Source organism: Furipterus horrens, unplaced genomic scaffold, assembly GCF_987537825.1.
Source record: "Furipterus horrens unplaced genomic scaffold, mFurHor1.1.pri manual_scaffold_2, whole genome shotgun sequence".
Taxonomy (NCBI): Eukaryota; Metazoa; Chordata; class Mammalia; order Chiroptera; family Furipteridae; genus Furipterus; species Furipterus horrens.
The window spans coordinates 8,618,180-8,631,077 of record NW_028327172.1 but is presented as its reverse complement, the minus strand read 5'-3'; the positions used below and the strand labels follow the sequence as shown (position 1 = coordinate 8,631,077).

The window sequence follows — 12,898 nt, the reverse complement described above, 5'->3', positions numbered from 1 at the left end:
GTACATCTCTCAGCTCTGGTAAGTGTATGTTAAACTAAAATAATTGAGGCAAAGCCCAAGGTAGCAGAAGCCACTGATTTCCTGTCACCTGCTACATATCAGAGATCCCAGGCCTGGCCTGTCTCACTCACCCTGTGGACTTGAGCGAGTAGCGTTCAGGTGAACTCAGCAGCAAGCACCAAAGCAGCCCTTGAGCCCTAGGGCTTTGGAGACTCAGGTAAGGAACTGATTTATGACTTTGTTTAAATGACTAAAAGGAAGTGATGGATAAGGTATAGAATGTTTCAGGAGATTGGAGATTTTTAACTTCGGTTCTAGGGCCAGTCAAGTTTTCTGATAGTGTCATGATTGAGGAGGGGTGATATCAAGGCTTGCTGCCCACCCACTCTCTTAATTTCTCTCTCTCTCCATCCATCCAAACCCCTCGCCCCCCACCCTGCCGCCCTTTCTTGCTCTCTTTCTACCCTGGCCACTCAACTTTGAGTCATGCTACAAAAGAGCAGGTTGCAGTAGGTCGATTGAAGCATAGTTACCAACCTGCAGGACTCAAATCCGCACTCAACTGCTTAGAAGCCACATAACCTCAGGCCAGCTTACTAAGCCTCTATGTCCCTCAGTTTCCTCTGCTATAAAATTATGGCCATAGTGATACTCACTGCATTATGAAGATTAAATGAGCTAAAATCCTGAAGCTCTTAGAATTGGTTGCCTGGTACCATACAAGAAAATAATCCGTAGTGGCTATAATGAAAATATCTCTATTCCTCTTGCTTTAAATGCTTTTGTCTCCAAAGATGTCCTGCTCAATGCAAATATCCTTAGATGTTAAACCTCACTCGCTAAGGTTTCTGGAGGGGGTTAGTAGACGCAAAAGCGAGGCCCCCAATCCTGCCTCAAATCCATCACAAAAGGTTAGAGTAAGAGTGAACACTGAAGACAAGAGGAAGTTCTAATGAAGGGGGACAAAAATGCACTTGAACCAGTATATAATGTGACTCCCCTCCCCTGTGTCCCATAAAGTGGCCTGATCTTGCTGATCGCTGATCGGATGGCCTTTGTGTCCAATGTCCTGAGTATTTGGCAAAACTGCTCTGAGGGAGGAGGTCAATTTCATGTCCATTTTAACACTTACTGAGCCCACAGTAGGGAGGAAACGGGTTCTCTGTGTAATCCTAGTAGGACATTTCCTGGCGGGATTTACATCCCATTAGAGACATTACACTCTGACATAGAAAGAAAACAGCTGGCGGCCAGTCAAAAATGCAAAGAGCTGTGACTTTGAAAGAGAAGTCCTTTGCCATAGGTGAGAAGAGGAGGGTCAGCCTCGGGGGATGTGACCGCCTTAGGGGAGTCTGACTGAAAATGAAGGGGCAGGAGCAGCATTTCCTAGGGGAGAGGACTCGAGAAGAAAGCAGGAGGCAAGTCCAGACCAGCATCTCCGGGGAAGTAGAGCTGAACTGGGAAGCGCCTCTCCACAGGCAAGGACAGATCGGAGGAAGAGTGTGAGCTCAGCAAGAGCATGACCGAAGTAACCACTTAGACTCTGATCCCAGGCTAACATTTCTGGACAGGTTTGGTGGACACCAAAATGAGCCCCCAAATGCTGCCTCAAGTCCATTGCAGAAGGGTGGAGGGAGGTTGGATTCGCAAAAAGAAAGATTGAAGGCAGAAAAGCAAGATTTTTATGCTTAAACCGAGAGGAGATGAGAATCAAATGCATGCGGTCCACCTGCAGGAGAAGCTACATAATGGAGGCCGGTGGGGCATGACCTGGCCATTGATGGCACACGGGAGACAAAGGAGCAGAGTGGCAAATGGCTCCAATATTTTAAGCGTGGGTGCGAAGGAAACAGAAATAAAGCAACCCAAGGGATGACACCTGAGGGAAGGCTGGGGACTTTGCAGCACAGCCCCTGAAGAGAGCAGTTTCACTTGGGTGGCTCTGGCTGCAACTGGCTGTGAAGCATTAATGAGCGAGGAGGTAGGAGGAAGTGAGGGAAGAGAGCGGAACCGTAAGCTTTTAAGAAGCTGTGGGTAAAGGACAGGGGAGACGGGGCAGTGGTGGGGGGACCCTGCTGGATTTAAGGAAGGGGCTTTGGGACTGGGGGACGCCACACCACGATTTAACCATTAAAAAAGTCCAGTGATTAGAATTATTCCTTGAATGTTAAGTATTTTATAAATTGCAAGTTACGTCATGTTCTCCAGATAATACTTGAATAGGGAGATCACAAAAGTAGCACGCAACAGAGCTGGGACTAGCCCGGGCTACACAGCATCTCAGACTGATGATGTAACAACCGCCTTCTCTGAAGGACTAGAGTCTTGGTGGAAGGAGATGGGCTGAGACGCACAGGCAGAGAGAAAGGAAGCAAGAACATTCTTCCCCAGAGAGAAGTACACAGCAGGCCAGAAAGGATAAAAATGCAAAGCTATTTTGAATGGCAAAGGAGGAAGTTGAGGTAGCAAAGGGGGAAGCTGAGGTAACAAAAGCTTTGAACTGCTCGGTAAATGATGGAATTATTGGACCTAAAGGTCTTGATTCAAATCAAAACCCATGAAGGTTGTGAGCTCTTCTTCAGTGGCTGGACAGAAAGAGCAGTGCCTTCTAAAGGTCAGAAGAGATTTGCAGAAGTTGCTGTCATAAAATGGGGCTGTGTCTGGGAAACTGAATCCTGAGTTTAATATAATTTAGTGAAAATAAGATCCTGTTGTTACCACATTTTGATCAAGGTGGTCAGTGACTGCAACTAGTGTGCCAACTAGTCTTTAGGTGTAACTATTTGGGTCATTGTTTAAGTAATTGTGATCACTTTTTTTTTGGATAGGGCAAAGCTTCAGGAATCTACAATATCCTTAGAAGTATGGGGTCTAGTTTTATATATTCCTAAAGAATGTAACTTTTCATTACCCCATCAGTCTATGATATCCTTGCTCTGTTTGTGTGTGTGTGTGTGTGTGTGTGTGTGTGCTGTGTCTGTGTTTATAGAGCAGCATATAGAAACAGGTATGTTTGTGTTTATAAATTACCATTTTACAGTAATATTTATTGAAGGCTTTGTAGAAATTTCCATAGCAAGACATCATTTTAACAGTGAAAATAGTTCTTCCAAATGGCCACCACTGTCATTAGCCATTGCAGACACAGCCTGAGTAGAACTTACATAAGTGGTTTATCTCACCAATAATTCAGACACAGCTTTAGGCAGTTGAAAAATATGGAGAAATTAAAAACAACAGTAGTTTAGTTACCTAGACAATTGATTACCTTTGCTCCTTAAGTTATCCTCACAAAAATGAGCCCCCTAGGGGGGAGTGTGGTGCCTCCCAGCTTCTTCCAGATTAGCCATGGGAAAATTAACCTCTCTGAACCTCCTTTTCATGTTTGCAAAAAGACAAAATGCCTGCTTCGTAAGGAAGGGGTTGGGAGATTTGGAACTACATGCATATACACTATCCCTGGCACAGATTAGGTGCTCAGAGAACAGCTCTATGTGGTTTAGCATGTGCTGTAGCAGAAAGAACACCAGCCTCAGGGCCATGGTCACTGCCTTCCAGTTTGACTAGGCCACTAAGCGCAAGGTCTTTAACAAGGCATGCCCCATCCCTGGGCCACAGTTTTCTCATTTGTCACATGAACAGAATGGTTTTTGAGGTTCCTTTGACTAGCTATAAAAAACCTGCCTAGTGACCAGAAGCAGTTTGTAAACTCTCCACTGAGCTACATTAATATATTCCTTTTGGTTAGTGGGGTGGTTTGTGGTCCAAAGCAGATTCCCAGGACCATGTGACATCTGATAATCTAGAGGTTGGACAAAATCAAGTGTGAAGCACCCAGTCAAAGCCTCCTCTCTTCTCTTCAGCCCAGAGAGATATTCTGTTTGCAGTTGATTTATAGTCACTCATCTATTTGGAGGAGATGGAAGAGGTTCATTAGTGAAATAGACTGAATTCCTGTTCCCGCAGGGGACAAAGCAGCCTGGTACCATAGATACCTCCTTGGATAGGTCCAAGTCCTCATTTCAAATCTCTACTAGTCATGAAACTTGGAACAAGTTATCTAACTTTTCTATGCTCTTGTTACCTTCTGTAAAAAATAGGGGCAATGATTCATCCCTAGTCTGCTCTGTGAGGCTGAAATGAAATGCCAGATGTGAAATCTCTGTTACTAGAAAGTGAGTACAAATGTGAGGCCGGGGGGACTCCCAATCACCTGTCTCATGGCACACCTGCAGTTGCCCAGCGCTGTGTGACTTCAGTAAGATAAGCAAGGTGGACAGTCGGCCCTGGTCTCCAAGTCTCCTCACATGACTTGCAGTTAATAAAGACAGTAACAATGACATGCCCCTAAAGAGAGATTTCCAGTGTCTAAGGAAAAGCTAGTAGTATTCATGTAAGTAATTGATCTAAAGAAATGAATACCAAGAGGAAGCCCAAGGTAAAGAAGCTTGAGCAGTCTTGAAATACTAGGGCGGGGAAGGACCTCGCTAGTAATCACTAACTTCAGAAGTGAATAAATCATCAATTCTAAGAATAAACAGCATTTACTGCTTTCACCTCATGTACTAGGCCCTTTCACATGTTCTCTTACTTATTTCTCACGAATGACTATGAAAGGGGTATTGTGTTTATTTTTCAGGTGGAAATAATGCTCATAAAGGTAATAATACTAAAAACAAGAACAGCAACAAAAACAGCTAGTAATTATTCAGACATGGGTACTTTACATACATTTGTTTCTTTAAATATATTTACTAAGAAACTACTAAGATATTGGACAGGAAAGAACAAAGTCTCTGCTTTGATGGAACTTATATTCTAGTTGGGAGGCTCAGACTGTAAGCAAGCAAGAAAATAATCAAGGTAATTCCCCACAGGGAAAAGTGCACAAAGCAAATACAATGGGGGGCTGTCGCAGGAGAGAGTAACTAGGAGGGAGCCTTGTGGACTGAGGGTTCAGAGGGGGCTTCTCTGAGGATCTGACAGTTAAGCTATAGCTGAATAGAAAGACACAAGCCACCCACAGACCATCTGCCCGTTTATGGAATAGCAACCCCCATGAGACAAGAATTATTATTATTCTCGTATTACAGTTGAGCTTGAGGCCCAGAGACTTTTTAAAAAACTCACCTGAAGTTTCACAGCAAATAAAAGAATTGTGATTTAAACCTAGGCAATCTGAGTCATGGGGCCATGGGCTTACATATGACCTTAGAGAGCATCCTTGAAATGATTAACTCAAGGTCACTGAGTTAGTAGTAGAGGGCAGACTAGAATCAGCCCCTCCTGACTCCAAGGACAGTCATCATTATACTCTCTCATGATACCTCTGGTCCATCACAATGGACAAAAGCAGGTAAACAAAAGGACAAGGACAAGTCAATGCAAAATACATTTCCCAATATTAAAGCACAGGAAAAGCATCCAGGGATGAGAGACAAACAGAACATGAAGATATATGAGCATTGTGTTCTCTATTAAGATGAAGTATGCTCCAATCATAGTTCTCAAGAATACTGGCAGTGACCCCTGGGCCCATAGGTCTTTGCCTGAGATGTCCCCTCCAGATCCTACCTTAGAACACAGCAGTAGGCCTTGCTTCCGATCCAAACTCAGAAAGAAGAGGCCACGGCTACCCTCAATGACACCCATGGAAAGAATACAGATAAAAAATATTCGTACTGACTATCCTGTTCTCTCTCTTCTCATTTTATTATTTGTTCTGTTTTTAGGCGTTTTGAAGGTGAAATGACGACACCCAGAAATTCAATGAGTGGAGCTTTCCCAGCTCACCCAATGAAAGGCCCTATGGCCATGCAACCTGTTCAAAAACTCATTCCCAGGAGGGTCTCTCCTGTGGTGGGCCCCACACAGAGTTTCTTCATGAGGGAATCCAAGGCTTTGGGGGTGAGTCAGTTGCCCTCCATTCCATATTCTAGGGATTCTCTGGCTTAAAGAAGCAGGTGTTGTTGGCCAAGTATAGGATTCAATCCAATCTGAAGGTGTCTGATCCAACCTGAGGTGTTCTTTATGTCTGGAATGATGAATGAAATCAGGGATGGATGGAGAAGTTATCACAGTGATCTTATGTCCCCTTTTGATTTTGAGGCTTGCATATTGAAGGATATTCTGTACCGGTTCATCGCTAGCATCCGAGGTATAGCTCCCTTGGAAATGTCCCGGGTGATGGAGAAAATAGATCTGACCAAGACAAATGTCTTGGCACTTTTACCACGCCCCTTGGGCATTTTACACAGGCCCATAGTCTGGCTTCCAGCCTTGCCTTTCCTTGCTGATTTGAAGATGATTTCAGTTCACCCACCAGTCCCCTATTTTCTCCCTAGGCTGTCCAGATTATGAATGGACTCTTCCACATTGCCCTAGGTGGTCTCCTGATGGTCCACATAGAGGTCCATGCACCCATCTGTGTCACTCTGTGGTATCCTCTCTGGGGAGGCATTATGGTGAGTAAAGATTCACAATCATTTGGGGAGTGATGCAGACAAAAATGTAAAAAAGTTCCACAGGAATATACAGATTATTTGTGTGTTGAGGAAAGTTGAGCAGAAAATAGTTTATCTTGTTAAAATAATGCAGTAGAAAGAGAGTTGACTAAATTGTGAATGCCATGTTAGTCATGCATGAGAGTTAGTCATCATGCTTCATGTGAAGTTGGAGAAAGATGCCCTACATGAATTTACACAGGGAAGGAAGATTGTTCAAAGCATGACCTCTCCAAAGTCAATTTGAAGAGGGCAGGGGAGAGGAGCACTAGGTATTTGGACTGTATAGCATGGTGTTTCAGAAAGCAAAAGGGGATAGGAGCAACCCACTTCCAACTGGTCCTTCTTCCCTCCAATTCTCCTTAGTTACTATTGCACATGGTGGAATTAGCGCCATCCCAAATAAGTCTCCTGTTGCTTATCCGCAGAGCAGCTGTTTTGTGCACATGTTTTGCAAGCTTATAAATATGTCTGGTTGCGGTATGGGGCAGTGGTGTTTAAATTACCATTAGATTTTTATGGTTGCTATGATGAAGATGAGTCCAAGATTGAAATTTTCGAAACAAGGGAGATGGATTAGAACAAGAATTTTCTCCATTTTACAGCTTGAACAGTAGGAAAGGAAAATGATAAATCATCATCATCACTTCCTGTAGCAGCCAACATTATAATGGGGTGTCTATGGCCAAGTAGGTCCTACATTGATTCATTCTTCATTGATATCAGTCACGTAAATCATTGTGAACTACAAGAGCAATTCTACAGTTTTATTTTAAAAGAAAGAAAAACTAAAAATAATTTAAATTCCCATTGCGACTATTAACTGATGGAAACATGAATTCTGCCCCTTTGGTCTTATTATATCCCCAGTCACAGCTCCCCAGTTCATTAAAGAAAAGGCATGGGTTGAATGTAGTTGAACCCGAATAAAGGAGAAATAGGAGGACCACTGAAAAAAATAAATGAATCCCATAAAAAAGGCTGGACGGTTTAGTGAAAGGGGTTGAAAGTGTGGGTACCTTTTTTTACAACCAGTTCTCAATGTTAAAAAGTAATCCCCTTCTCCCTCTGGGCCCCTCTCTCCCTCTGCCTGTTCTCCCATCTCCCCCACCCTTCCCCACCCACCACTTCTCTTTTTACAGTATATCATTTCTGGATCGCTCTTGGCAGCAGCAGAGACAAGCTCCAGGAAGAGTCTGGCAAGTAATCCTACGTTCTTCTCTCCCGCACATCAGGGGAGTGTCTAAGTGTGCAGTTGAAAACAAGGACCCTTAAAGGCCTTTGTAATCACAGTAACACTGAGTTTTCTCAAGCCTAAAAAGCAGAAGATCCTCTACAATGCTGTTCTATTTTATTTATGGAAAAGTTGGAAATGAAAATCTACCTGAAATGCATCCATCGGAACAGAATTAAAGGCAGATGGGTGAAGAGCATGCTTATGAGCTTATAACTGATAAATGCTATGTGAGACTAACAGATTTCTTTAAAAGCTGTGTCATTGCTCTCAGGCCACCCTTTAGGACAACTGTCTAATCGATGCTGTGATTGACTCAAGTCCTAGTTTACATTGGGCTGTCACTTTGAGCTCAGTTGACTTCCATGTACCTCTGAGTTTTCACCTTACTACCATATGAAATTGTCACTAGAATGAAATGGAGTAGAATACAGGAAAGTGCTTCAGAGGCTCAAAAGAGCTACAGAGTGGTCTTGTTCACAGGGACACATTTACACCCAGGAAGAGATCCTTATACTGTATGGGTCAAGAGCTCACCAGCAATCTTCCTGCCCTACTTTTTTTATACCCACTAAGTTATTACTGACCTGAGTCACTTTCAAAGTTAGTGAGGGACTGAATCAACTGAGATGATCCTCTCCAGAGGTTGTCTGACAAACTCAGTTTTGGGTAAAAAAAACTTACGAAGATCACGATGTTTTAGTCTCCAAATACAGCCAGTCCTACTGACTTGCCATCTGTAGGTCACAGAGTCAGGATGAAATATATGTGCCTCAAAGTAATCATTAATTATCTCATATTGTTATGGTACTTGTCACATATATTTTTCTGTTTTGACCTTTTATTGTCCTTGCAAGGTAGAAATACCCACTGGCATCCCCTTACCTAATGCTACCAGGGTCATCAGCCCTAATGGTATTTTGAAAGATGGCTGTTGGCAACTGATGGCAATAGGAAGTATGTGGCATTGTTATTCCTGCTGCTGTTTGCTTCCACCTGACGGTCTAGATCTAAAGGCTTCTGTCTGTTCTCTCCCTACCTGTCCCACAATACCACCCCACTTCACTGAGATGAAAGAACCGCCTTCTTTCTCTCCCCTCTACCTTCTTACACAGACAGATATTGTCTGAACATTTCCCTTCATTTACCCAACAAACACTTATTAAATGCCTACTAGGATGTTGAGAACAGAAGTAAAAGGAAGCGCAAGGGGACAATGTATACGAATTAAGAATTACTCCTACAATGTTTGCTTGATAAACTGATTGGATGGTGATGGCATAAAACAGGAGGGTGAAGACTGAGACAAGAACAAGACTGAGAGGCGAAGGTTTTGATGTCAGTGACAGAGACTAAACACAACTGCGAGAGGGGTGATGTGGACCGTGTAGGGGTAGTACCTCTGTGAGTCAGAGGAATGAGACCTGGAATTCCCTCCTAGCTTACATTCTCCAAATGGAGCTCAAACCCAATTAATGACTCCTTCGTGTCTCCATTTCAGGTCAAAGGGAAAATAATAATGAACTCATTGAGCCTCTTTGCTGCCATTTCTGGAACAATCCTTTTGATTATGGACATATTTAATATCACTGTTTCCCATTTTTTGAAAACGGAGAGTCTGAACTTTATTCAAGCTTCTGTGCAACCTATTAACATATACAGCTGTGAGCCAGCTAACCCCTCTGAGAAAAACACTCAATATATGCAATATTGTTACAGCATTCGATCTGTGTTCTTGGTAAGTGTGAAATTTGATTTCTTTTTTTTATGAGCATCAACTCTAAATCCAGATTGTCTGTGTCTGGTACGTATTGCCTCCTGGCTTTGGGCAAGAATTTTAACCACACTCTGTCTGAATTTTAATTGTAAAATGGGGAAGGTAACAGTACTTTTCTTGTAAGGCTGTTTTGAGGGATGAATTTATATATGCAAAGCATTTAGAACAGTGTCTGGTACATAGTATGTGCTATATAAGTATTTACTTTCACATTAATAATGTTCTTATTAATGGTTTTAATATTTATTATTATTGATTAAGGTGAACATTGAAGATCTACCTCAGTTATAACTATCTTTTGTCTCAAGGGTTTTTTAGTGTAGCATTTGAAGAAGAAAAAAATGTATTTCCCAAGTGTGAAGAGGTTTCCTTGGTGTGATACCACCTAAGTAAACCTGGATAAAATTTAATTTGGGACTCAGTAATTATTCTTTCCTACATAGAATTGGTTCTTCAACTAATTATTAGTCTCTTATTTTTCTATCTATTTGTTGTGTGTCAGGATTTGTGCTAAGGGTTGGGGTTATAAAGATACTAGTTTTAATAGTTCTTACTGTTACTCATTACTTACCGAAAGAATTAATCTTTTAATTATTTAATTTTAGTCAAAAGTCATTCACTGAGAAGCAACCATATTCTTACATTTTTATTATTACATTTTCACCCTCACTTTTCTGTTGTTCTTCAGAGCCTCCTTGCAGTGATGCTGATCTTTGCCTTATTCCAGAAATTTGTGACAGCTGGTGCTATTGAGAATGAATGGAAAAAGCTGTGCTCCAGATCCAAAGCTGTAAGTAGTAGCCTGTCTGTCTATAACCTTCCTCTAGGAAAATCATGTCTTACCAAAAAAAAAGAAGAAGAAGCAGAAGAAGAAGAAAAAAGGATTCTTTATAGGAGAATGCAATGCAATGAGAATTTCAGCCTGGGAGCTTCATGAAAAAACAGCCTCAGTGTGAAGGAAAATGTCTGGAAATTTGAAATGAGTCTATAGGTTAGACAGAGGCTACAATTCTATAATGTGTCACCTTCTTACTAAACTTGACTTTTACTTGACTTCAGGCATCCAACTTGATTCCATATGTAATGTGTAAAAAAAAAAAAAAGCAGGTGGCTGAAGGTTGAAGGGTAATTAAGTCACTAATTCTTTCACGTTACTTTTCAGTATTCCCTTCTTCCACCTGCCCCCACGTACGTACCACCTTTCGATCTAATCCCTCTTCCAAAACAATAGTGTCAAAGAAGCTCTGCCACTGGGCAATAGTAATATCTACTACCCATTGCTTCAGAACTATAGAATGTCAGATTTATAATGGAATTTAGGAATCATCATGAATTCCTTCGTTTTGTAGATGAGAAAAGTAGGATTAGAGATATAAGATGATTTTCCCATTATTATCTCCAATAGAGGCAAATCAAAGTGAAACTCTAGGCGCCTCTATGATGACAGTGTTCTTTCTCAAATATTGAGTGATCGTTCCAAGCAAAGTGGCAAAAAACTGCTGGCCTTGAGGATAAGTCTTGATAAGTGATTTGATAAGAATGTGCGCACCTATGAAATCAATCCTGACACTTGGAGACACATAGGAAATAAAATAAACAGCATAAAAATGCAGGTGTGTTTGATAAATATTCATAGAGATTGTTGAGAAATGTGTTAAAGGTGAAGATCAATAAAAACTTGTTTAATTTTCTGTGTTCTAGAGTGTAGTTCTCCTGTCAGCAGAAGAAAAAAAGGTACAAGCAACTGAAATAAAAGAAGAAGTGGTGGAGTTGGCTGAAATATCTGTCCAACCAACGAATGAAGAAGACATTGAAATTATTCCAGTCCAAACAGAGGAAGAAGAAGAAGAAGAAGCAAGAGAAATAAACTTTCCAGAACCTCCCCAAGATCAGGAATCCTCACCGATAGAAATTGAGAGTGCCCCTTAAGCTACTTTTTGTTTTCTGTTTCCCTTTTCTAAGCATTAGGGTTCATAGCTCCCGAGACGCATATTTTCCCCCATTTCTTGAGGCGCTCTGCACGTACCCTCTACATCCCTCTCTGGTCTTCACATGGAGTGACCACAGCTCCTTCTCTGTCTCTCTCTTTCAGAGGATATAGCTATTGCAACAGATTGTATAATAATGTTTCTTGTTTGGGGCAGTTTTCTTATATTAAAAAAAAAAAAAAGGGCAGAACGTGATTTCTCACCAGCCTTTGCCTTGGCTAAGCCATAGTAGTAGCAGCAGAAGGGTTTTTGTTTGCTCATTTGTTTGTTTTTTCTTTTGTTTTCTTTTCTTTTCTTCCCTTCTTAATAGGAAGAGTCTGTACCTGATGAAAAAAGAAAAATGAATGATCCGTGCCACCCCTAAACTATCTCTGATTCCTCCCATATCTACATTTTGGATGGAGTCCCCTTTGCACCAGTGTTTTAAGGAAAGTACAAATAATAATAACAATAATAATAATAATGTGCAATAAGGAGCCTATTCCATCTATCTTTCTATGGAGCTGACACTGTGGCGCATTCTTAGAGCCTCCAACCTCCATCAGAGAGGCTCTAAGGGGTTAATACCCGATCCACTTTTTGTATAAACAGCACAGCATGGCCATGTCTTTACCTGTCTTAAGTTTCCCTAACTCCTGCGCTAGGCTCTTAGTTACATTATCTACCTTTAGACAAAAGAAGAAAGAATGGAAGAATGAAAGAAAAATACCACGAGTACCCACATCTCACATAATCAACACTTGCATTTGTACAATATTTTCCAGTCAATAAAGTATTTTATCAAATAATTGCATTTGATTGCCCATGATCAAGAAAAAAGTCCCTATTTTACGAATGATTCAAAGAAGCTAGGTAATTGGTAAATAAATAAAGGTAATTTATTGATGGTCATAGCCAGTAATTTTGACTGCCTTTTTTCATACCTAGATCTTCTTACCCAAATCCTGCAATGTTTGAAATAATCAAATTGCTTGTCCAGTGCCCACATAAAGTATTAGAGCCAAGTCAATAGGTTTTATCAAGCACCTACTCTCTGACCGGCACCAAGAAGTTTTTGAGAGAGACAAAAAAGAATCAGAAATCTTTACTACTTGCAGACGAAAGACTGAGACATTAATAACCTTTGAAAAACTACTTACACCGTAAATATATAATTAGTTGTCAGATTATATAATACAGACACTAAGTGCTGCAGACATTCTGAAAGAGAAGATCATGCTTGAAAATAGCACAAATAGTCATGATGCCAAATCTCAGGCAAGAGCTACCCTACTTCCCTATTCTTGTTGATATTCAGAGATACTAGTACCCTACAAAGAAAGAATGTTAACTTAGGAAGATGTCACTAGAATCTATCAACTACAGTTGAGCCTTTGCTACATGTTGAGTGCCACCA

The 12,898-nt window shown here is 41.2% G+C and overlaps 1 protein-coding gene across 1 annotated transcript; it reads left to right on the top strand.

Moving 5' to 3' along the window:
• The first annotated feature begins 82 nt into the window (after nucleotides 1–82).
• On the top strand, nucleotides 83–12,290 carry MS4A1 (membrane spanning 4-domains A1). The gene is made up of 7 exons (XM_090260872.1): nucleotides 83–217; nucleotides 5,733–5,907; nucleotides 6,345–6,464; nucleotides 7,646–7,702; nucleotides 9,239–9,475; nucleotides 10,203–10,304; nucleotides 11,216–12,290. Exons 2-7 carry the CDS (start codon nucleotides 5,749–5,751, stop codon nucleotides 11,441–11,443), a joined length of 903 nt encoding a protein of 300 aa, XP_090116998.1. The 5' UTR covers nucleotides 83–217; nucleotides 5,733–5,748; the 3' UTR covers nucleotides 11,444–12,290.
• Nucleotides 12,291–12,898: the final 608 nt, after the last annotated feature.

Excerpts from the sequence above, each read along its gene's own strand:
- MS4A1 (XM_090260872.1), top strand. The coding sequence starts at position 5,749 with ATGACGACACCCAGAAATTCAATGAGTGGAGCTTTCCCAGCTCACCCA. Across the intron at positions 5,908-6,344 it reads GGGAATCCAAGGCTTTGGGG|GCTGTCCAGATTATGAATGG; the intron begins GTGAGTCAGTTG and ends TTTTCTCCCTAG. Across the intron at positions 10,305-11,215 it reads TGTGCTCCAGATCCAAAGCT|AGTGTAGTTCTCCTGTCAGC; the intron begins GTAAGTAGTAGC and ends TCTGTGTTCTAG.